This window comes from Cryptomeria japonica, chromosome 2 (assembly GCF_030272615.1).
Source record: "Cryptomeria japonica chromosome 2, Sugi_1.0, whole genome shotgun sequence".
NCBI lineage: Eukaryota > Viridiplantae > Streptophyta > Pinopsida > Cupressales > Cupressaceae > Cryptomeria > Cryptomeria japonica.
Window position 1 is genome coordinate 587,357,131 of NC_081406.1, and position 25,309 is coordinate 587,382,439.

The 25,309-nt window shown below is 35.2% G+C and overlaps 1 protein-coding gene across 5 annotated transcripts in view; it reads right to left on the minus strand.

The window, feature by feature from the left end:
• Positions 1-699: 699 nt before the first annotated feature.
• LOC131051414 (MADS-box transcription factor 23) overlaps positions 700-25,309 on the minus strand; it is a 70,892-nt gene continuing 46,282 nt past the window's right edge. For 2 of the 5 annotated variants that reach the window (XM_057985936.2, XM_057985959.2), the window contains exons 3-8: positions 2,125-2,192; positions 1,920-2,019; positions 1,637-1,678; positions 1,441-1,482; positions 1,210-1,328; positions 700-1,010 (exon numbers count right to left, since the gene is read on the minus strand). In XM_057985936.2, the coding sequence (XP_057841919.1) occupies positions 944-1,010; positions 1,210-1,328; positions 1,441-1,482; positions 1,637-1,678; positions 1,920-2,019; positions 2,125-2,192 (438 nt within the window). In that variant the 3' untranslated portion in view covers positions 700-943. The remainder of the gene's footprint in view (positions 1,011-1,209; positions 1,329-1,440; positions 1,483-1,636; positions 1,679-1,919; positions 2,020-2,124; positions 2,193-25,309) is intronic. The other 3 variants (XM_057985941.2, XM_057985954.2, XM_057985947.2) reach the window with 3 other exon arrangements.

Here is a 25,309-nt window from a genome sequence, read left to right on the forward strand (position 1 = left end):
TTAAAGCATTAATAATGATTGTTACTCCTCAATAGAACAATCTATTTGAATGTTTTTGAATATTGTTTTAGTGTTGTATTGTGACTGTATCTTCTAGTTATTTTTAATTAGAAAGAAATCTATTCACTCTAATTCACCCCCCCTCTTAGAGTGTTTCCACTTCCATCAAAGGGAGAGTGTTGAAACATATTAATTTCTACCAACAAACAAAGCAGAATTGTCAATCGAACATTTAAAATGGAACCTTCCCACCTTGCATTTCAGACACTTCTCTTAACATCACCGACTTATCACCGATCCTCATTTCTCACATTTGTTTACTGTTGTATTTTGAAAAAATCTATAGACCTCTATAAATAAAGGCAGATGTAATCCGCTTAAGACGTGCAATCAAATTGTGTTTTTGTGCAGCAGCACAATGTAATTTGTGTATACATTTTTTTTTTTTAAATAATCCATAATAATTTTCAAGCAATAATAGTTTCACAATATTTTATAAAATTCCCTGAAATAGTACAGCATCAAACTGCTTTGAATTGCTTGATCTGCTGTTAAAGTGTGGTCCTGAGCTTGCCTTTTATTACCCCTACTTTGATTTATGATGTTTTACAGTCTTCAGCTCTTCATTCCATATTGTCCCTCATCATTAAATGAAATTCTTTAATATATTTTTATTGATATTCTTAAATGAGTGGGATCTCTTAAAATCTATCTTTAATTTATTTTGAAAAAATAAAAAACAAAAATTTAATTTAATGAAAAAAAAGGTCTTAAACATTTTTGTTCAAATAATAGGACAGGCACTAACAGTTCTTACATACCCATCAAATTATTTGTAATTTATTTAACAACGTATCCATGACCTTTTGGCTCCACCATGACATCAAAACCATCTAAAACTACTGCAATTTGGCATCAATTGTATGGTATAGAAATACTTTGATCACTGCCACCCTTGCATTATGGAGTGACGATGCTCCTGCTCAGGTAGACGTGCCGGTGATTTATTTCTGAAAACAATTCATACAATACACCCATGAGTCTCATTATCAAGTGATACTAAAACAATCTAAGTGTGCATTTCAAAGCCAGAATATCAAAAGGGTATGAAGTAAACAGCCGAGTCTACGTTTTGCTAAGCTCCAAATAATTAATGAATAGAATAACAATCTGCACTAGATTTGTTAATAATGGAAGAATAGAATCTACCCCTGCCATGGTTGCAGAAAGTTTTGCTGCCAAGGGCTGGTAGCTATTACAGTTGATGGAATCCCAACATTATTGTTGACAATTCTCTCTACATGTTTTCCTTCTTCAGAGAGCTGCATCTATAACAATATAGATAGTTACATTCTATAGAATGATAATCTACAAATAGATAAATTACATTCTATGGAGTGATAATCTTCTATATTAGACAACATAAATTTGTGGACGTACCATTTTGTGCAGTGCATCATTATCTCTTCGTAACTCATCGTCCTGAGTTATTCCAACAGTATGTCAGTTGAGAATCAGATCAGTTATAAAAATATCATTCCTCAAGGAATTCACAATGAAAAAACTAGACAAGGATGTTCATTCAATATTTATACATAAAACCTCAAATTAAAGATTGATTGAATATAGGTCTTACCCTCCTTTGGAGCTCCTCCACAAGTTGGTTCTGCCACAGCATCTAACAACAATCAAATAAACTAAAAAACAAAATTCTAAATGCCATAATCGACATGGGTTGTCATATTGTAAAAACAAGTGTATTTGATATTTTCTTAATTCTTATGTTTACCACCAAATTCAATTCCATTTTACACTACTACACCGGGTTTCAAGTGCTGAAGACCATGGTAGGCATATGAAAACTCCAAAAATGGTTTTGAATAAAAAAGATTCGAAATGCAACTACTTAAAAAAATTACCTTTCTCACTCTTATTCTATTCACTCCTAGTTGAACCTGGTACTCCAATTGTTCCAAGTCAGTGAAAGACAAAGAAGACAGTTCCTGCCCCATTAAAGTCCTAACATGAAAAGTAGAATGAAATTATTTCTTCCTGAAAGTTAAATCAAATAAGATATAAAGACGCTGAGAAAAAATGTTAGGCATGTAGCCAATGTAAGCTTACCTAACTATTTTCTCCTTGGACTGTATTTTTTGCATCAATCCTACGACCTCTTCTGATTTGTGTTGTGACTGCACAATGGTAACAGAATTAAGCATGATCTCCCATTAAACTATAACAGTAAGCTGGCTAAGAATGGTTTCCTATACTTGATTTTATAGACACACATAATTATTTGTTGGACCAATTTGCATTCGATTCTATAAAGAGGCCATATAAAATAATACAATTATGAGCTTGGTTTAGAGGTCAAAGGTGAGAAAAATTATAAAAAAAATGAAAATAAAAATTGGTTAAATATTTTTTTTCAATACATCACTCTCCAACGTATCAACACATCAGGAATAGATGTAAATTTCTAACAGACGTGTTAAAGGTCTAATAAAAGAGAAATCATTGAGGAAAAGCATCTCCAATAATACTTATAAATTCGGTGAAGGATTTTCTTCTCAGTAATTCGATCTAAGATGTTTAAAGTTAAAACAACGATGTAATTGAGGAGCTTGGGCAAGGGAGGAGGGCTAAGCCAATTTTCTGGTTAGTTCTACAAAATTTCATCGTAAAAACATGAGATGAGATTGATTTTAATATCAGTAAAGCCAAAGCTGTACATATGAATCATCAAAAGTGGGTTCGCTTATTCTAGAATATAGTAAGTAGTTTTTTATTTATTTTGACGATGTTATAACCAGTGTTCCACGGAAACACGTTTCCCCCTCCCAGGCCCAAGTCTCCCCGTCCCCGAAACCCGTCCCCGAAACTTTTTCCCTTTGTCCCCCTGTCCCCGAAGCCCCTCCCCGCGTCCCCCCGTCTCCCCGTCCCCACCATCCGTGGAACACTGGTTATAACTCAGTTGACACTTTAGTTCAATCAATTTTATTTCAAAGATTTTTTTTTCTATAGAAATACGCTTTTAAAGACACTTTCTATTTATTCCTATGATGTAAAATTGGGCATGCTGTCAGAGAAGCATTGGATAGTCACATCTGAATTAAAGATAAACTAGTCATCAAGGGGGCCGATAGTTTTTAGTTCAATGCTAGAGCAATCCAGCAGAAAAGGGGAGGTTTAGGTTCAACATTTAAAGTGGTCCATGAAAAAGCTTAACTTGGTATTAGGACCTAAATTAGCAAAGCCAGGCCAAATTAGAATCCCCGAACATCTAGAGTATAGCTCAAAAAATAAGCCACACACGAACCAAAGACCAATCATCAAAAGAGCTGATAGCTCAGTGGTGGAACATCCCAACAGCACTACATCCCAACAGCACTATAAATTTTTTCAAATTTCTGATTAATAAGATCAGCGAAGAAATATTTTTTCCAATCAAAAGCCATTTAAGCAAAAATAATACCTGCAATAATAAATTATACAACACTAAAACTTAAACTGGTTTGTAATCTCTTGTAGGGCAAATAATTCTAGGTTAAATTCCTTTGAATCGGCAGCTAAGATACTATTTGACATATAAATATTAATCAGCGTGTTGCATTGAATGTGGGTTCTTTGAATGCCTCCTTTTCCTACGTAAGGTGATCTCTAATTCCAATCTCCTCGGATTCTCTTTTGAGAGAGCTTTTATGGTGATAAAGGGGGGGTTGTAATCACAGAAGAAGAATATTACACTAATCTCCGGTAATTCCTATGCTAGAATGGTTTATTGTATTCTTCTAGTTTAAAAACAAGTTCCTTCTTTTCAGGGTTTTTGTAACGAAAGCAGAGTGCGAAAATTCTTTTTACAATGTTAAATTTAAAGAGGAGAGAAGCAGATATGACTTTCAATTTCAATTACAGTCATTAAGACGCAACAACAAGAATTACACAAGCATAAAGAGAGCACAAAATATATGTGGGAAAACCCTTACAGATAAAAAAAACCCACCACCAAAGCCAATCTCCTATATTACAGTAAAATGTCAATTACATACAAGATACAGATTAAGCTCTCAAGTGTATCCATAGTCTCTGTTCTGACAACATTCAACCTACAGACAGAATTCGACCCACACTCCTCACAAGCAATGGGAACAATGTTATGCAATTTAGCATCCAACAGAACCATCCAGAGGACCTATTTCCAATTACTCGACCAACTTCTGGACCAACCTCTACAACCATTTCAACAGATGATTTGTATCTCTGCTCAGAAACAGTTCGTTTCAATTTCCTCATGGCTCCAACCGTCAGACACTTCATACGTGCAAATTGTCTCTGTGAACTCTCATCGAATCACTTAGACTCCAGCTTGGACCAATTATCGGCAGACAACTCAGTAGGTCAATATGATCCATCGTGGTCCCCACTTAGTCTTATGGTTATCGGCAAGAGTTCCTCACTTCGGCAATCTCCTATAACTCTTTCATCGAAATGTAATGTTACACGGAAAACCTCTTTGTCGCCAAGACTTGGCAATGTCATATCGATATTGGATATTGTCTTTTCAGCAAGAAGAGTTACTTCGGCTAGCGGCTACAAACATCTCACCGAACTCTTAAGTCACACCGAAAAGATTGATCACCGCCAAGACATCGGTAACGTCACAGCGAAACCGACTTATTGCCCAGACAATGCGACTTCGGCCACCGGCTAGAAGAGTCTTACCGAAAGCACATGTTACATCGAAAGCCGCTCTTCACCCAAACCAGTAGAAGCTACACCAAAATAGTCTCTTTCGCCAAGACTACTCGAAAGTCATATCGACACCTAGCTTATCGCCCAGAGAAGTGACTTCGGCTATCGGCTTGAAGTATCTTACCGAACTCTCACGGCGGCACGCTGAAATCCCAGATATTGTCAAGACCGAACAAAGCTATACCTAAAAGAGACTTCATCTACCAGTTTGAAAGGTCTTATTGACATCACATGTTACACCGAAATCCTAGCTGGTCGCCAAGACTCAACACTTGTCTTACCAATATCGGTAAGAAACATAATTTCTGCACGCCGCTTGAAGAGTCCTGCTGAACTCCTAAGTCATACCGAAATCACTACTATGCTCGAGTTCGCTAAGACACCGAACGGAGTCACACCGAAATGCTCACTGGAGGAACAAAATGCCATCTGACCGAGATTATTGAGTTTGAGACACCAATTCTCAACAATTTTATGGAAAAAAAAATCTTGTTTTACTGGTTTCTGTTCAAAGAAGAAAAATGTTGGTTTTTAGGTTTCTGTGCTTAAAAAAAATATTGCATTTCAAGTCTTTGTGCAAAAGAAATCATGCAATTTAGGTTTATGTGGAAAAGAAATTCTTGTTTTTCAGATTTGTGATAGGTGCTACTTTTTAAGTTCTTTACATCATGTGTGATTTTGGGTCTTTTGCAAAAAAAAATGTATTAGCTAAGTAATTCAAGCATTTCTTGGCAGATTTTCCAAACACTCAACGAGCAGTAGACTTTGTTCGGGAAAATAGAGTTATGTTCTTTGCCCGCACGGTGGAATCCTCCGATAGACAAAACAAGGCCTTCAAAAGAAAACCGGAGAACTTCGCAATCTGAACAGAACCAATGGGAGAGGGGCAGGGCCTTTAATTGGACACAGGATTGGTGTCATTCTTATTGTGTTAAATTGGTTCGTGGTATAGCTTATACTGCTTCTTGTATTGATTTTCAGCTCAGTCGTCTGTGTGTGACTATCCAAGAAAAATTGTTTTAATCTACATGTAAATTTATTTCCTTGAACTTTCTGTTTAAGTTTCCTTTCCTATTTCCTGTCCTGTTTCCAGAATATTATGTTGTTTTTTTTCATTCATATAGATTCTCATTGTTTGCAACTTTGTCTAACTCATTCCTTGCACCGTCCAATCATCACACAGCTCTAATATGTATGTTTGTTTTCCATACATTAGAAATCATTTAAATAAAGTACTACTTTTTTAAGCTTTCTATCCTGCCGTAATATAGACTCCCCTTCTGTTGATTATGCCACGATGACATGAAACTCCATTCAGCTTTCTTCATTTTGAGGGCTTTCATGTCATTTTGAAATCAAATGTTAGCATCTGTATGAACTCCTATTCATTAAGTCTATTACTTCTCTGATGATTTTTTTCCAGAATAGACTTCCTCTGTAGCTTCTTTTATGTTTGTTTTCCCTAGGATTTTCTTTCATGATTGAGAATTGAACTTCAATTATATAACTCTTGTTCCTTGCTTAAAACTTTGCAATATTTATAATTATGCACTATTAACTTTTCAAGTGTCAATCTCTTAGCAAGAGTACTTAAAATACTTTGATTTTGTTTGCAAGCAACTTTTAGCACGAAGCCTTTGTAGAATTTTGAACCTGACCTATCCTCTCTGAACCAACTGATTAGCAAACAATAACAGCAAAAAGAAGAAAAACATCAATATCTTTATTGAAGCTTAATTAAAAAATTACATAGAGGCTGTATATATAAAGAATTTGCAGTCTAGAAGAATAAATAATAACTGCAGTTCTAAATATATTCCTAGCTTTGCATGGAAAGTTACTAAGGCTCTCAAACTAAAAAAAGCAAACTACTCCCTAAATTAAAGAATACAATAAGTGCATGCACAACATGCTTTATTTACTAAAAACAAACTCATGCAAAAAGCAAAACTAAAAATAGTCCTAAGGATTCGTGCATGCTGGAGTACATGCTTTATTTGCATGAATAAACAAAAAAAACTATTAACTAAAAATAGCTTATGCATGGTGATGAATGGATAGCTTCATGTCCAAACTAGAGTTGCATGGAGCTGCATGCTAGAGCAGCATCACTTATCAACATACTTCCCCTTGATGCTGAGAGGGCTGACAATCTTATCTCGTAGTGCTATAAACTGAGCTTTCGCAACCGCTTTGGTGAATATATCTGCTAGCTGATCCTGGGTGTTGATGTGCTTCAATTCGACATCTTTCTTTTGCACCAAATCTCGTATAAAGTGATATTTCAAATCAAAATGCTTTGTTCTGCTGTGATGAACCAGATTCTTAGCTAACTTGATGGCACTCACATTGTCACAATAAATTACTGTAGGCTGAATTTGTTTTTTTCCAATTTCTTCCAAAACTTTTCTGAGCCAAAGGGCTTGTGTACCTGTTGAGGTAATTGCAACATACTCTGCTTCTGTAGATGAGAGGGCAACAATACTTTGTTTTTTCGAGCTCCAGGTAATCAAACTAGAACCAAAAGAAAAACAATTTCCAGATGTAGATTTACGGTCATCCATACTACCTCCCCAATCTGAATCACTAAAGCCTACAAGATTGAACTTTTCAGAAGAGTAGTAATGAATACCAAAACTTGAATTCCCTTTCACATACCTCAAAATCCTCTTGGCTGCCTTCATATGTATTTCAGATGGATTTGTCATATACCTTGAAACAAGTGAAACTGAATAAGCAATATCTGGCCTCGTGTGGGTTAGAAACATCAAGCTCCCCACAATACTTCTGTAAGTTGTCTCATCAACTAAATCAGCACCATCATCTCTACATAACAAATCCCCATGAGCACTTGGAGTGGAGGCAAGGTTACAATCAGTCATATTAAATTTCTTCAGCATATCTTGTGCATACTTTGTTTGACAAATGAAAATCTCATCCTTACTTTGATAAACCTCCATTCCTAAAAAATATTTCATTAGACCAAGATCTTTCATCTCAAATTCTTTCATCATAGCAGCTTTGAATTCATCTTTCATCTTAGAACTACTACCCATATACAAAAGATCATCAACATACAAACTTATGATGAGAATATCAGTACCTTCTTGTTTGTAGTATAGGGTAGGATCACTCTTACTTCTCTGAAAGCCATTCTCCTGAAAGTATCCATCAATCCTGGCATACCACGCTCTTGGTGCTTGCTTGAGGCCATACAAAGCCTTCTTCAACTTGTAGACATAATTATCTTTTCCTTCCACTTCAAAACCTTGTGGCTGCTCCACATATACTTCCTCTTCTAAGTACCCATTCAAGAAGGTACTTTTCACGTCCATATGATGTATGCTCCACTTCTTCTGAGCTGCTAATGAAATCAGCATTCGTATGGTCTCTTGTCTTGCTACTGGTGCAAATGTCTCTTCATAGTCAATTCCATATTTCTGTGTGAAGCCTTTAGCAACTAATCTTGCCTTGTGTCTTTCAACACTCCCATCACTGTTAAATTTGGTCTTGTAGACCCATTTGGTGCCAATCCTTTTTTTGTCATGTGGAAGTTCTGTTAACTCCCAAGTGTCATTCCTGTGAATGGAATCCATCTCTTCTTCCATGGCTTTCACCCAAACTTCATTAGCACATGCATCTTCAAAACATGATGGTTCAAAATCAGCCTTGGCTAATAAAGCAAAATTCACTGTCTCACCTATTGGGTTTTCTTCATGTACTTGATTTCCACTCTTTTGGTAGATATCACTCAATCTCCTTACTTTCCTTGTAGAACTTGGAGAAGAAGCTGGACTTGAACTTGGTACTAAAGTACTTGATGAAGGATTGCTTGGTGGAGTTAAACCACTGGATATAGAAACATTAGATGGCTGCTCATGATCAATATCAGCAATTATATCATCATTCAAAATAGATTTTGGCTTCTCAACATGGCCTTTTTTATGACCATAAACTCCCCCTTCATCAAAAATCACATCTCTTGAGACAATAAGCTTGTTAGTGAGGGGATTATACAATCTATAAGCCTTGTTTTTCTCACTATACCCAATAAAAATACATGACTCACTCTTTGCATCTAACTTCTATCTATTCTGATCCGGTACATGCACATAAGCCAAACAACCAAAAACTTTGAAATGATTAACATTAGGCCTTTTACCATACCAAGCTTCATAAGGAGTCATCTTTTCTAGTGTACTGGTGGGGCTATGGTTGAGGATGTACACCGCTGTAGCAACTCCATCTCCCCAATAAGAATTGCTCAATCCCTTGGTTTGTAACAAGCACCTTGCCATTTCAACCACAGTATGATTCTTCCTTTCAGCTACTCCATTCTGTTGAGGTGTGTATGCAATAGTAAGTTGCCTCTTGATGCCATTAAAATCACAATAATTTTGGAAAGCCTTTGAGCAAAATTCTCCTCCACGATCAGTCCTTAAACATTTGATCTTGCACCCTTTCTCATTTTCCACAAGGGCTTTAAACTTCTTGAATGTATCCAAGGCTTCATCTTTGGCCTTCAAAAAATATACCCAACAATTTCGTGAGTAATCATCAATAAAAGTGATGAAATATGATGACTTACCCAAACTCTTAGTCTGCATAGGACCACATATATCTGAATGAACAAGCTGAAGTGGGTGATGAGCCCTCCATGCATTGCCCTTTGGAAACTTTTCTCTTGCATGCTTTCCTTTAGCACAACCTTCACAAACCTCCTTGTGTTCCTCAACCTTGGGCAAACCAGAAACTAATGCATGTGAGGTTAGAAACTTCAAACTATGAAAATTTAAATGCCCATACCTGAGATGCCATAACCAACTTGAATCCTCATAAGCCATATTTGCCAAACTGTTGTTATGTTCACCAAACCTTAAGGGGAACATCCTATTTCTTGTCATAGGAACAACAGTGATCACCCTATTATCCTTATTCTTATCATAGATAGTACAAGTCTTATTCTCAAAGACTACTTTATAATTTTTCTCACATAGCTGCCCAACACTTAACAAATTGTGCTTCAGTTGTGGAGTATAATAAATATCATGAATACTCTTTATACCTTCTTTTGTTTGGACCTCCATAGCTCCTTTGGCAGCAACCTCCAATGATTTATCATCACCAAGTTGGATCTTGGATTTGAAACTTCCATCCTTTGTTGAGAACAACTTCTCATTCCCTGTCATATGGTTAGAGCATCCAGAATCTAGGTACCAAACATCTTTACTAGTATTTTCACCCTTGGCATAAGATAAAAATAAGTGATCAGGAGGATTGTCACTACTTTCTTGAGCATAGTTAGCACTTTTACCTTCTTTCAATCTGCATTCTCTTTCAAAGTGGCCATACCTATTACAATGGTAACATTGAACATTTCTCTTATCAAATCTGCCTCTACCTCTTCCTCTGAAACCACCACTTCCTTTTGAGCCACCTCTTCCTCTACCTCTTGAAAAATTTTGGCTTTGCCCTTTACCTTGGCCTTGATTGATTTTGGCACTACTGCTGCTTGTATCTTCATCTTTTGTGATTAGCAATTTAGAGGAAAACGCTTTCTCTACACCTTCAAAAGAATCTTTCAATCTTTCTTCATGAGACATCAGGGATCCAACCAGTTGATCAAACTGTAGTTTTGTCAAATCCTTGCTTTCTTCTATGATTATTGCTACATGATTCCATCTGGGTGTCAAAGATCTCAACACTTTTTTAATCAAAACTTCATTGCTTACAATTTCTCCAAGTGTAGCCATTTTATTGACCACATCTTTGACTCTGACACAATAATCACTTATACTTTCAGCTTCTTGCATCTTCAAATTCTCAAACTCTCGCTTCAATGTCTGAAGCTTGACCACTTTAACTTGATCACTACCCTGGTAAGCTTCTTGTAGAGTCTTCCAGGCATCTTTGGCAGTTGTTGCTCCTGATATTCTTGGAAATAAGCTCTTATCAAGAGCTATCTGAATGTGAAACAAAGCTTGAGCATTCTTTTTCCTTGCTTCCTTTCTTGCTGTTCTTTCATTGGCTGTAAGGGCATTCCAATCAGTTGGCTCTTCATAACCTGATTCAATAATCTCCCACAAATCTTTTCCAATCAAAAAGGTCAGCATCTTAATGCACCAATAATCATAATCATTCCCATCAAATTCTGGAACGGGCATATGGTTAGAATTCGACATGATTAACTTTGGCGAAATTCCAACAATAAAACTTTAACCCAAAACAATTTTACCTGCTCTGATACCACTTGTAGAATTTTGAACCTGACCTATCCTCTCTGAACCAACTGATTAGCAAACAATAACAGCAAAAAGAAGAAAAACACCAATATCTTTATTGAAGCTTAATTAAAAAATTACATAGAGGCTGTATATATAAAGAATTTGCAGTCTAGAAGAATAAATAATAATTGCAGTTCTAAATATATTCCTAGCTTTGCATGGAAAGCTACTAAGGCTCTCAAACTAAAAAAGGCAAACTACTCCCTAAATTAAGAATACAATAAGTGCATGCACAACATGCTTTATTTACTAAAAACAAACTCATGCAAAAAGCAAAACTAAAAATAGTCCTAAGGATTCATGCATGCTGGAGTACATACTTTATTTGCATGAATAAACAAAAAAAACTATTAACTAAAAATAGCTTATGCATGGTGATGAATGGATAGCTTCATGTCCAAACTAGAGTTGCATGGAGCTGCATGCTAGAGCAACATCACTTATCAACAGTCTTGTCCTCCAAGTGGCAGTTGAGCAAGGCATTTTTCATTTCAATTGTGTTATTTATCCTGTGATAATGACTTCCATTCAGTTTTCTGCATTTTCTGAGGTGCTGTATGCCTGTCAAATAATGAAACCACCCATCTAAACATTTTGTTAATGCCAAAGTAGTACAACAATTGAAACATGCAGCTATTACTATCTATTTTTTGAAACTGACAGGGACTTGAGCTAAAACGCAATCCTGGTTTTAAGTTTTCTAAGGAAATACTGTAGAGCATTGTAGAAATCCTATCCTTTTCTTGGAAGCTCAATCGCAACAACTCAAGTCTAAATCTTACATTAGTGAAGATAAAGAAGAATTTAACTCGTCTTCTAAACTTTCCCACATTATGATTTTATAGGGTAAGCTATTGTATTAACTCTTCTTTCCATTTTGGGTTTTACATACGTCCATTCTCTACACTCCATAAATTCTAGCACATAAAGGTATCACTATTTAAAGTAGAATTACGTTCTTTTATGCATAGTAGAATAACTCAATTATAATATTTTTCAACTCTAGCATGTCATGATTCATGTTGATAAATTAGTAACCAGATGCCTATCTTAATGAAAAGTAATCAGTATACTCCACTGTTACACCATTTACGATTTATGTTGTGAATGAGATATATGACATTTTATTAGTACTGAATAATTGTGTTAAATCAGATTCAAAGCATCGTAGGAATGTATTTGAGAACGGAAACATTTCAAATTAAGTGGATTATGGTAAAGATGGCATCACTTGGATATATGTTAGATGAAATAGCATATAGCATCCAATCGGCCTGCAAAAGCACACACTGGAATATCCAAGTTAATTTTGGATCAGGCAAATATCGAAGTATGTTATCCTCGTCAATTGCACAAGGATGTTGTGACGATTTTTTAATTGTCTACCTGCTCTTTCTTCCATATTTGAAAATTGAGACAATGTAAGTGGACTTTGCAGAATAGCATTTGGCAAATTTTGCCCAAAACACATAGATTTCAAAGGATGCAATGCTCTCAAATAAGTTTGGATAACCATCCCTTCTGCAACATTGTAAGGATCCTTTAGTTGTCTATATCATATGAAAACTTACATTTATGATTAGGTTGCCGCCTTGCTATAGCGAATGGATGGTACAAAACCATGGGATCAATTTATATTCAAAAATGGTTTAGGAATGTAATCTCAAATAGGTTCCAATAGTTTAGTGACCCATTAGGTAATTCCAGATACCATCCATAGGCAGCTTCATCCAAATGTATGGAAACAAATGAGAACCACATCCTCATGTTCAATTTGCGCTCATAGAATGATATCTTTGAAAGCTCCAACGTGTTGTTCAGCTCTCCTCATTCCTCCCTGTACGTACTTGTGCCGCATGCTCGCACTACTATTTTTGTTGGCGGAGCAAAACTTTTATAGATTCTTGGGTAAGTCAGTAATATCCCCAGCCAAATTAGACGGCAACTATCCCTCCTAACCATTTAACTTGATGGGTGGAAATAAGTCACATCTGAATTAAAGATGGGTTAGTCTTATAGAGGTTAGTAGGTTAGTGGTAGAGCACTCCAGCAACAAATGGAAGGTCTTAGGTTTAAGTCCTAACTGATCCATACAAGCTCAACATAATATCAAAGTCAGACCAGACTAAGAGCCCCAAACTCAACAATGATGAGATAGTGGTTTGAGCGATTGTTGATTGATAATATGATATGATTATTGATTGAGTTGTGGACTGAAATGTCAATCTGATTACAAAATTTAATGATTGTTGGACTGATTTGCAGATCAATAATTAGATTTTGAGTTGTAGAGGGAGACAATAAATCTTGAGAATTCAGTGGAGGTGCTCAGTACCTCGGATGTCTATTTGAGAATAGGTTGCATGCAAATTTGGATTTTCTTTAATCAGCATTGTTATTGTTCTTCTATTATTGGGAAGTTCTAGTTTTGAGTTTTCTTGGATTGATTTAGATCTTGATGTAAATCATTTTATAGGCCCTCATTGTTGGTGTTAGATGGAGATGGATACAAATACACAAATATATTGAAAATATCAAATAAAGAATTTTATCAAATTGTTCTAAGTGCGACAGTACTCTTTCCATTCATTCATCAATTGATTACAAATTGATATAGCTTGAATGCTACAACATTCAAAAGTAGACTAGTAATTGATTGAAAGATTGACCATTGCAAAGAATTTCAAATGATTTAAATGAATACTTTGAATTTGAATTGGCTTCCTCATGGTGAGTCAAGGTCTAGAGTCTAGACCCTTCTGCACTATTCCTTTGAAAGGCACACCTAAACTAATACAATGCGTAAAGAGAATTTTCCAAGGTTTATTTCCCTCAAGAGCTCTATTAATCCATTTGGCACAAAGGAAATGCCTTGTCAATGACTTGAAAGCAACCTAGAACCATTGTCATGGGGAAGACAATATTCTCAAACATCATGATGAGTTCATGGTTCTTATCACTCGAGGCCCAAAGAAGCCTCTACATTTCTTTTATTTTTTAAGAGGATTTGGAGGTTGGCCAAAACAAGAACAGTAAACATGAGTGGAAACAAATTTGAAATTCATCAACCAAAGAAAGAGGCTTAGTAATTCATCTCAATTAACAAAATTTGCTTGTCAAAAGGTAATAGGAGAAGTTTGAAAAGCAAAGGGAATGTCAAGAAAATGAGAAATTCCCCATGATTGATCTATACTAGTCAAAACTATCTACCTAGTCTACCTTAGTAAGACAGGATTGCCAATAGTATACCTAGTCTGCCATAGCAAGACAGGATTGCCAATAGTATACCTAGTCTTTTGTCGATGCATACTCAAGCTAGAGGCTTGACAAAAAGTATCAAAGTATTGAATAGCTTGTCTAACATTGTCTTCATTTGCAATAAGAATGAGGATTGAATCATTGACAAAATGACCATTGAGTAATTAGTTGGGAGAATTAGGAAGTATAATCCCCTTAACAAGGGTCTAAGAACCTACATAGACTAATAAATAGCAAAATCAACATAAAGAGTTAGAGCAAGAGGGAAAACTTGATGGATGGCAAAATTTTCAGTTTTTAACCATTAATAGTAATTAAGATTGAGACATCAACAAATAATTTATAAGCATGGACTGAACCGAGGTGATTGAAGCATAGCAAGAATGAAAAAGCTGCTCAATGCAACCATAAGCCTTGACAAAATCAATTTTTATAAAAATGGCATTTTGAGAGCATTGAGCTCATTACATCCCTTCCCAAACAATAACTATATTGTCTAAGATAAATATAGCTTTAATGAACCCAATATTTTCAAGAAGGACGAGTGGAGGTAGAAGAGGCCAAAGCTTAAGAATCAGCTTTGGAAATAATATTATATGAGTTGTTCAACAAAGTGAGAGGCCGTGAATTGCAGATTTCTTCAAGGTCTCTTGCTTCAAGCATTTTTTAATATTCCCTTTATTAATTAAATTTCTTAGGGATTTAAAATAAAAGATCTCAAAATAGACCTTCTGAAGATCAACAACCACAATTGTCCCTAAAGAGCTTTATAGAATTCACAAGTAACTTCATCAAAACTAAGAGACATTGCAAAAATGGCCTTTCACAAATTTTCTTTGGTGTAAAGCTAACCATAGAGAAGGCATTGTGAGTTAGAAGCTTGGCAAATATCCACATTTATGAACTGCTACAAAGCTATAGACAAAGTGCACTCTTGAGCAGACAAAATTTGTTCATAATGTCAAGCAAAGGCTTGAAGAATGTCAAGAATCTTGTTAAGTAGTGGTTTCCTTTAAGTAGCGGTTTCCCTTACTTCATTAAGTAAAAGCCCATGAAGCCTAGAAGAACTATTTTGAAACCTTGTCTCCAGTCTTAAGCCAACTGACATGTGAGAATATACAACTTGCTCCTAATGGCAAAGTTGAACCATTCTAAGTTAAGTGATCAAATCAAATGGTTGTGCTTTCAGAGCAATGATGGCTTGGAGGAGCTCTAAGGTGGTGGCCTATATGAATAGCAACAGAAATATCCTAATACCCATAGATGCAAAGAAATTGGGAAGTACGGGTGATGGTAGCATTCCACCAAGCTATCCATCTAGTCTCTTATATGGGATATGGCTCATCATTATAAAAATGTCCAATGTGAGAAAACATGTCCTTGTGATTGAGAAATAATTTAGTTCATGGCCCTAGATTCAAAAAATTGCCACACACTATAGAACTAAACTGGAAAGTGGCCTGGAAGGACATCTAACAAAAGCTCCACTAACTTCGCGAATAACAATTCGCAAAAGAGGAAAAAGATTTTTCTGATATCAATTGTATGAGCAAGATTCTTGTCCACTCAATCAAGCCATACTATAAGACCACTCCATGAGTAACATGTCATAAGATATTGGCAATAACTAAGATTGGGATTAAAAATCATAATTTATCACAAATGAAGAACCTCGCCTCTTTGCCAATTGTCTACCACATAGACAAGGACCCACATTTATTATAGGCTTTTTCAATCATTTTAAGATACTCATATAGAATCCAAGTGGCGAAAATAATTGAATTGACAATCATCTCCAAAGGGTATATATCTCGACATCATTCAAAGCATAAAAACTAATAACTCCGAAAATATGATTATGAAAATTTAAAAGAGCCCACAACACTCAATTAGTGGGGTTACCTACCTAACCAATTATGTTAATTCCATGTAGAAAGATGACAGCATAACCTTGACTTGCTTCATGATTTCTAGACAAAATAACTCAAATGGCAAATGACACAAGAAGTTGTCAAAAGGGAAAAAATCCGTAATTTTAACCTTTTGTAGCTAGAGAATGCCCAAACCTAGAAATTTTAACTAAGGCTCTCAAATGAAATGAGTTCTAAGGGTGTCTTTGTTAAATCTCGAACATTCTGAGAGATACAATTCATAAACAAACATCAAGAATCATCTCCTAATTATCAATTACTCCCTATTCAAGATGCCCCAGCACGATATGGGACCTCTACTAACATAGCTAGAGGAAGGGAAGCATGTTTAGCAGTATTACGTAGTGGCTGCGATAACAATGACACTGTTAGAAAGGATCTCACATATTTTTCTTTAGAAGTATCTTGAATAAGAGATTTAATAGCTTTTCAAAACTCTAGAAGCTTTAAAGTAATTTTTGAACCTAGTCCCTAGATCTTAAAGAAGGTTTGAGGGGAGGGGCATTATTATTAATTTATTTGCACTTGCAATTAACTATATGCTACCCTTCCTTTTTTTGCAAGAGGCTTCGAGTTAGTGATATTTTGAGAGGAGGGTCTTAGATAGGAAGAAACTAAAAAGGCAATCTTAAATCTTATGTTTGAAGAGCTAGCATTGATAGCAAGTGTTAGAAAATTCAGTAAAGGATGCATTGAGTGTATCTCATTTGTCCAATCTAGATATCCATGATTTATTTTAAATATTTTGAAAGTCCCCCTCAATGCAAACCCAACGCTAAGGATGAGTCGAATAGAACAAAAACCACAACGCCTAAGGAATAAGCTATTTGAATTAAAAATTATACTGTGGGAAGGATAACCCAAAGAACTCAACCCAAATAGGGACCCGATGAGTCTTTTCATTGGAGGAAACAAAGTCCTATGTCTAGGATTCAAAAACCAACAAAAATGAATGAACAAGCTAATGGAAACCATTAAGAATCACCTTAGCATTGTTGATTTCAACAAATAAAAAGTAAAATAGACAAATCTTTTTAGTAAGGTTTTGCATAGCATCAAGGCAAATCCCATTGAGACCCAAGCTTGATTGACCCATTCCTTGAGCATACTTTTATGGAGGACCCTTCCTACAAAATACACTATCAAAGTAAAAAAAACTAACCATCAACAAGTGTTATCAAATTCAAAATGGGAAGAATAATATCTAGGGGTGTTTCAAGGGGTGTACCCCATGAAACACCTTGGGAATAAACTTCTAAGAATGCTTGAGCAAGGGTGTTATTGATATCCATTGTTGATCCTTCAACTCCAATAACACAAACTGCAAAGATATGAAAGGATGAGGCCATTTAAAAGGGGCAAGATCACTCACAAATCTGGTACCTTAAAGAGTGCCTAAATAAATGTAAAAAGAAAGCTAAATGACCGTTCACATGGACTCTAGAAAATCCAAAAATATCTAGCAACACACAATCCAGCGATGGACAAACTATCAAAATTGATCCAAATCCAACAATTCTAAGGATATATTCTCATAAAAAATAAACATTTTTCATATTTTTTGATCCACCATCATTTCGAAAACTCATAAATTCCTTGAATTTCTAGATTCTATTGTCAATGAGTTGCTCATTGATTAAAATATTTTGTAGTTGTCTCTCTCTTCAAGCTTTAATATTCTTCGTATAGCTAAAACTCAAGGTCTATGAAGTAGCAAACACTTTACTTATCCTCCTTGCCTTTGTGTAGGTAACAACTTATTGATCTTAAATTGAGAGATTGTCAAAAGAAAATGACATTTTTAAGCTTCTTTGTTTATAGTTGAGCATCTTCAGCTCTTTATGTTGATTTCAACACGTGCAAATACATGGATCAAACCCCTAAAAACACGAGAAAATAAAACATCATGTTCTTTTAGTTCAAATCACAACATTGAACATATTTTAGATCATTGAAAAGAAAATAATAACCTTCTCCATGGAGTCAATGGAGTCATGAACTTAAAAAAAATAGATCTCTCAAAAAAATAGATCTCGAAAAATAGTATTGAAATTTCCTTGAGTTGATAAGAAATCTATGAAAAAATTGTTACCTGGGGACGCATCCCTATTTCCAAAGCATCCTATGGACGAGGGGATGAGTCAGTGATGTCCCCTAGCCATCCAAAGTTTCACCTAGCAACTAGGAAAGATCCAAAAAAATGTGGGGACGGCAGAAACATGTAGAGGAGTCGACCCATCCCCCTTTTTCAAGCTTGATTTTAATATTTTTTTTTTTAATTTGTTTTTGTGGGCCCCCACACCTCAAGTCACCCTAAATGGGAAAAATAGCCTCTTTTCAATGCATTTGAGTTCATTTTTTGTTAATTGTTTATCAAAAAAGATTTCAGAAATAGGGTACAAAGTTGAAGGAGAAACAAAATATTAAAGCGAGGTTGAAGGAGGTGTAGAGAGGTTGAATCCAAGGCATAATTTATATTTGATAGTGGGGGAACAATTTATTGGAAACGATTGGAAACGGTAAGTCATTCTATCTTTCTATTTATTTATTTCAGAATTTAAAGTAAGAAATGTCTGATTTTTTTTTTCATCTTAAAATTTTAATAAATCTCACAAAACCAACATGAGCAGTACTAAGAATGATAGTAGTGAAATTGAAGAGAAACTCAGAAAAATGCAAGAGTTTCAGCCTCATCAAAGTGTGGAAATGTAGGGGAATGAGGTGAACAACCATCAAATCCATTTTAGTGTCTTCAAAAGTCTTGAAAAAATATGCAAAAGGCACTCTTAACCTTAAAAAAAAAATCTCTTCTACAACTTGTGGCAGCTATAGATATACCAAAAGTAAAAATTCAAGGGGGAGTAGGGTGTGATTGTGTCTCATTTGCAAGGCAACTTTTAGAGGGAGCTACAAAACGGAACAGTCTCATTTCTTGGGTGTTACATACCATGGAGTTAAAGTTTGTCTAGATATAAAGGAAGATGATAACTTAGAGGCTCATAGATTGCACATGGAGGTACAAATGAGGTCTCAAGGTGTGACAATATCAACGCATTCTTTTGCAAGTAGACAATCATCTATGCCTTTGACATCCACACCTGGTAATGCTACTAGTGATATTGCCACAAGAGGAAAGAAAAAGATTAGTGGTGTTGAGAGGCTAAGGATAGTTGTGCAAGTATGTTTAATGCGCAAGCATAGGATGCAACAAAATCTTCCATTGACAAATTTTTTTATGCCCGTGTCATCCCATTTCATGTGGCTCATTCCTCTTATATTAAATAAATGGTCAAATATTTAGACTCTATTGGTCCCTCTTTTGTATACCCCAGAAATCATAAACTACACACTACACTCCTAGATAAAGAATATTCTAAGGTTAATTTGCAAATGGAGGATATGAGGCAAATATGGATCAGGATAGGTTATTCTATTATGATAGATGGGTGGATCGATGTAACACATTGGCCACTCATCAAAATCATAGTCGCATGCCTAGCTGGCTCTTATTTTGTTACAGTCATGGATTATTCAAGGAGGTATAAGGATTCAAACTTTCAAATTAGCATTTTGAGAGAGGCCATAGAGGAGGTTGAGACCTTAAATGTTGTATAGGTGGTCATGGATTCAATGCTTATGTACAAATTGGCTAGCATGATGGTGAGGGGTACTTACAAGCACATCTTTTGGACCCCATGTTGTGTTTATGCATTAACAATGTATCAAAATAAATAGGGAAAATAGATTGGGTGAAGCAAGTTGTGGCAAAAGCTAGAGATATTCAAATTTTCATTTACAAGCACGACACCTACGGAAAGAAGGGCCATCAAACAAAAGATCCTTGATGATGATTGGTTTCCATTGTGAGGCAAGAAATTTCTATTTTTATAATTAAATTACTTATTTTATTAAATATTAAATATTAAATTATTGATTTTCATGTTAAAATTTTTTATTTTAATATTTTAATTTTATTGTTCAATGTTTCAACTTGTGAGGTTTATAGCCTATCAATTAATTATTTTTAACTTTTTGTTTGCATTTTGCATATATGTTTTCTCTTTCATCTCACCTGTTGTAGAAGTCATTACATATGCTGATATAGACTCTCCCAATCTTGGAGAAATATATGAGACATTTGATGGCATTCTTGAAAAGATAAAGCAAATATTTTCGTCCAAGGATCTTACTTTAGGATTATGAGTAACATATTAATCCCATTATGATGCAGAGGTGGAACACAATGAACATCCCACTTCATACGTGATAGTCTTTTCTCTAAATCCCAAATGGTATGCACAAAAAGGTTTTAAGGTTGCCTCCATTTGATAATGAAGATGTGAAAGAAAGGCTAATGAAGGCCTTTCAAAATATATATTCAAATGAGGAGTCTTCATTACTTCACACACAATGGCTTGCATTAACAAATATTTATGGTCCAAAATTCAGTAAACTAAAGGCAAAGATATATATAGAGCTTCATTAGCTAAAACTGGCCTTATTGGATGATGGACATGGCATGGGAAGGATACACCATAGTTGAAGATGCTTGTCGTTTTCCTCCTTTCACAAGTTTGCAATTCCTCTGTTGCAGAGAGGAATTGGCCCACATGTGGCTTTATCCACTCCATCAAGAGGAATAGACTTACCTCTAGATGATCAGAGCAACTAGTGGTTATGCATAGTGCTCTTCAAATTTAGGATCATCAAACTCTAGAGTATCAACAAACTCCAGCTTTACTGTGGGATGCTAGTCTTCAAAATGTCGCCTAGGTTGATGTGGAGGATGCACAAAAGGGGGCCGATATTTCATGGGATGAGGCAGACCCTCACAAGGGAAATGACTCAAAGGAGGACTCTAATTTTGATGAAATTCTAATAGATGCAGATTGAGGGCAGCAATGTACTTTCTTTCTTTGTATTTTCATATCATAATTAAAAGTGAAACTTGTAGCCTTTGTGCACTTAATTGTAACTTGTATGTTATTTTTAATATTGCATGCATATTGACAATGAATTCTAAAAGGAATTTGAACTAAGCTTTGAATTTTGCTAATTTATTTGACTTCGACTCTCATGTGAAATCTTAATTTAACAAATGTTATATTTTAAGGTTCGATAATGTATATATGCATGCTTTAACAATGTTATCATATGAATATTATAATTTTTTTATATATTTTAAATTTTCCCTCTTTTTATATAGTTGTCTCATTTGTCGTCCCTACCATCCCAAAAAATGGCTCAAAAAATCAGGTACTCCAAAACACATCCCCCCATCCCCTATCGTCCATGTCCGAGAAACTCAGGGTAACATAGTTTTAAAACACTATAGTAAGGAAATTGCTCATGCAAGCTAACACAAGAGAAAACTTGTCACATACATGTAGTCAATCTTTTACACCTACAAGAGAACTTCTAACCTCTAATGATATTTATAATTGCAAGGGAATTTTAGAAATCCAACTTAATTGTGAAAGTGTAAGCGAACTTGAAGTTCTGAAGTAATTTTGGAATCGCAAGGGATTTTCAATTTTATGGCATAATTTTATAGATGTGAGAGAACTTTAACCATGTTCAAAATCGCAAGCTCAAAAGCCTACCAAAGACTCACAACTTGCAAGCACAACAACCCAACGAAGGCACACATCCTCTGATCACGTTAGTCCAATGAAGGCATATGGATTGTGAGCACAATGAACTAGTGAGTGTTTGAGCCTTGGTAGCTGCCACAACATTGTTTTACTTGAAAATTTCACTTCAACCTTATCAGCTACAATCTATGTTGAATTCATGATAATGTGAATTTTTCAAAAATTTATAAGTCACCTCTTTTGAAAAGTTAAGTGCATTAAGAGAAGGATGATTAAGTGGTGAATTCTCTTAAAGGTATATTGTTGTCCTTGATCCAATTATATCTGCAGTCGCATACCAAATACTAGAATATTTAGCTATGAAATTGTGAGTTGGTTTGAATTCTTATAGTTGTATGCTTCTAATTAAGACAAATAAATTGACAATGGAACTAAAATGTTAAATATTCTTCGTTTATATACTAAGTTGCAGGGTTCGCCCCTTGGGCCCCTAGTACCAGTCTGGTCCGATCCTAGTCCGGTCCGCCTATGGTTCCGGCTAGGGTTCATGATTGCAAGGGTTGGTTCAGACCAGGGCGAACCCAAGTTGAACCCGAGTGAACACAGGTCGAACCCGAGCATCCAACAACCCAAAATACAATTTCTTTTTGCAAAATTTCATAAATTTTTCAAATCTGCCACTTAAGAAATAAAAATTTAAAACCCCAAAAGTAAGTTTTAAAACATAAAGTTGGATCATTTCTCCTCATTTGTGTTGCAAACATCAGTTTTTTGCTAGGAGGTTGAAGAAAGTTTGGCTTCCAACATCAAATAAGAGTAGTTGAAGAAAGGTTTTTTAAGCTTCAAAAAGTGTTGCAACATCATTTCCACACATTTGCAAGCTCCCATTGGATGAAAGAGGTAGGTTTTTGAACATTTTTTTCAACTATTTTTGTTTTCAAATTGTCAAACATGAAACATTATTTGTTTTTCATTATTTTGTTTTTATTTTTAAACGTGTTCATATTATTTCTTGCCATAGGAACTAGAATGGCATCTACCTCTTCCTCCATAGGCACAGATAAACAAAAAAAACAAAGCAATGATCCAAATTCTCCCCTATGGAAGTATGTTGACATTATACGAATGCTTCCAGAAGGTGGGATTTTTGTTGGAAATTCCAAGGATGTGGTAAAGAACATAATATTTCATATTTTCAGGTGGTAAGTCATTTGTGTGGAATACCAAGAAGAGCCATCAAAAAATGCCCTGGAAAAGATGGTGTGCCTATACCAGATGAAACGGTGTTGAAATATATTAGGGAGTGTGAAGGAACAAAAGAGAGAGAATCCCGTAGATTAAATCAAACCGATCCAGAAAAAAACAAAGGGAATGCAACCCCCATCTAATCCCAATGTTGTAGTAGAAAGCCACACCTTGTTTTCCACAGTTGAGCCTAAAAGTGAAGCACCCGTTACACGCAAAAGATCAAAGGGACCTTTATAAACCGTATTTCAAAATGAGAGTTGAGACATTACCAGCCAAGATGTAGCAAGATGCATATATGCAAATGGGTTGGATTTCAATGCTATTCGCTCCCCATATTGGTAAAAGATGTTGAAAAATGTTAAAGAAACTCTAAGAAGGTATAAGGACCTAGATTATGAGAAGGTACATAGAACCTTATTGGAAAGAGAGGTGAAGAGGATTGAAGATGCATTGAAGCCCATAAGGGATTCATGGGCTGAAACAAGTGTATCAATTGTTTCAGATGGGTGGAAAGATTCTAAAAGTCGTCCCTTGATCAATGTCATAGCAATGTCCCCTAAATGGGCAATGTTTTTGAAAGTTGTGGATTGTGAGGGCCAAGTAAAAGATGACCAATTTATTGCAAATATTCTCATCTTTGCCATTGATACAGTGGGACCCCACAATGTTGTTCAACTAATAACAGACAATGCAAAAAATTATAAAGCTGTCAGTTTGTTGGTTGAGGAACGCTATCATCACATCTTTTGGACACCTTGTGCAGTCCATTCACTCAATCTTATGCTACAAAAGATTGGGAATATAATTGATTGGATCAAACAAGTGTATGCAAAGGTTAATGGCATCCAAATTTGTTCATCACAAACCACCACATGTCTCAACGGATTTTTAGATCCTTTTCGAGTTTGGAGCTATTGAACGTAAGTGAAGTGATAATTTAATTTTACATTTTCTGATTTTTAAAATTGTTATTTTTAATGTTCATAATTTCATTGTGTACAAGCTATATAATGTGTATTCTTTTTTAAAGCTTGGCTTTATTTTTTAATCATTTTGGCATTAATTTGTGTTATAGGTTGTTGAGATCCGTTTTGCATCAAACACAATCGTCTTGAGATGGCTTGTGAAAGTTAAAGTGGCACTTTGCAATATGGTGATCAACCACAATTGTACCATATGGAAGTAGAGTAGCACTGAGAGGGCAGCAAAAATTAGGGTCAAGACATTGGATGACTCATGGTGCTATCTTGTGACATATCTCCTTCGTTTCACTAAGCCCATTATGAGCATGATTCGCTACACTAACATGGATAGGCCTTGCATTTGTTAACTCAATGCTTGAAAAAATGAAGTGCATTATAAATTCAAGAGAGCAAGACCCTAAGGAGAAATTATTCAAACAAGTGGAAGCAATTGTTGAAGAAAAGTGGAATAAGATGACCATTCCTTTGTATCTTCTTGCCTATGCCTTGACACCAAAGCACTATAACAATCAATTTCTTGATCAACCAAGAAGGCATGCACCATGGAGAGATTTAGAAGTCTCTAATGGGTACAAGGCAATGGGTAAGTGCACCGATATGGTGAACAAAAAGGGGGGTATAAATGGCCACCTTTTTTTTGAAAACAGGTAAACCTGAACTTCAAAGTGATATTTGAAGGTCATGCACTCAAAATTAGGAGTTGAGCAAAGAATAAGAATTGTAGTACTGTGAATCTAGTTTCTAAACTACTAAAGTTTTTTAAATTGGATAAGATTAAGAAGGTCAAACCTCTCACACACGAAAAACTATTCCTGATTTTTTCATAAAAACATAACATGGTTATTTTCGTGTGCTGCACAAAATATACAGTTAGATTTAGTATTTTGCAAAACCCTTTGGTAGGATGATAGGTAAGAGTGATATCTAGAAGTTGTGTATTTTTTTGTAATTTTTGTTTGATTTTTATTTATGAGTTTTTGAAGTGGTCGCATCGTAAAAATTTGGTACCTGTTCGTGCGTTGGGCATAACTTGCATCAAAATAATCGAAAATGCAAACTTCTTTTTTTTTACATGTATAGAATCTAGTGTAGAACAATAATATGTAATTTATTCTGAATTTGGTCAAATATATCAAAAGTTATTGAAAAAATGGTAGACATATGTCTATGAGAATTGTCAAGGCATTGGTAAAGAAAATTAAAGTTTACTATCTAATGTTGTCCAAAAATAGAAAAATTTATATTGTTAGAAAGCTGAG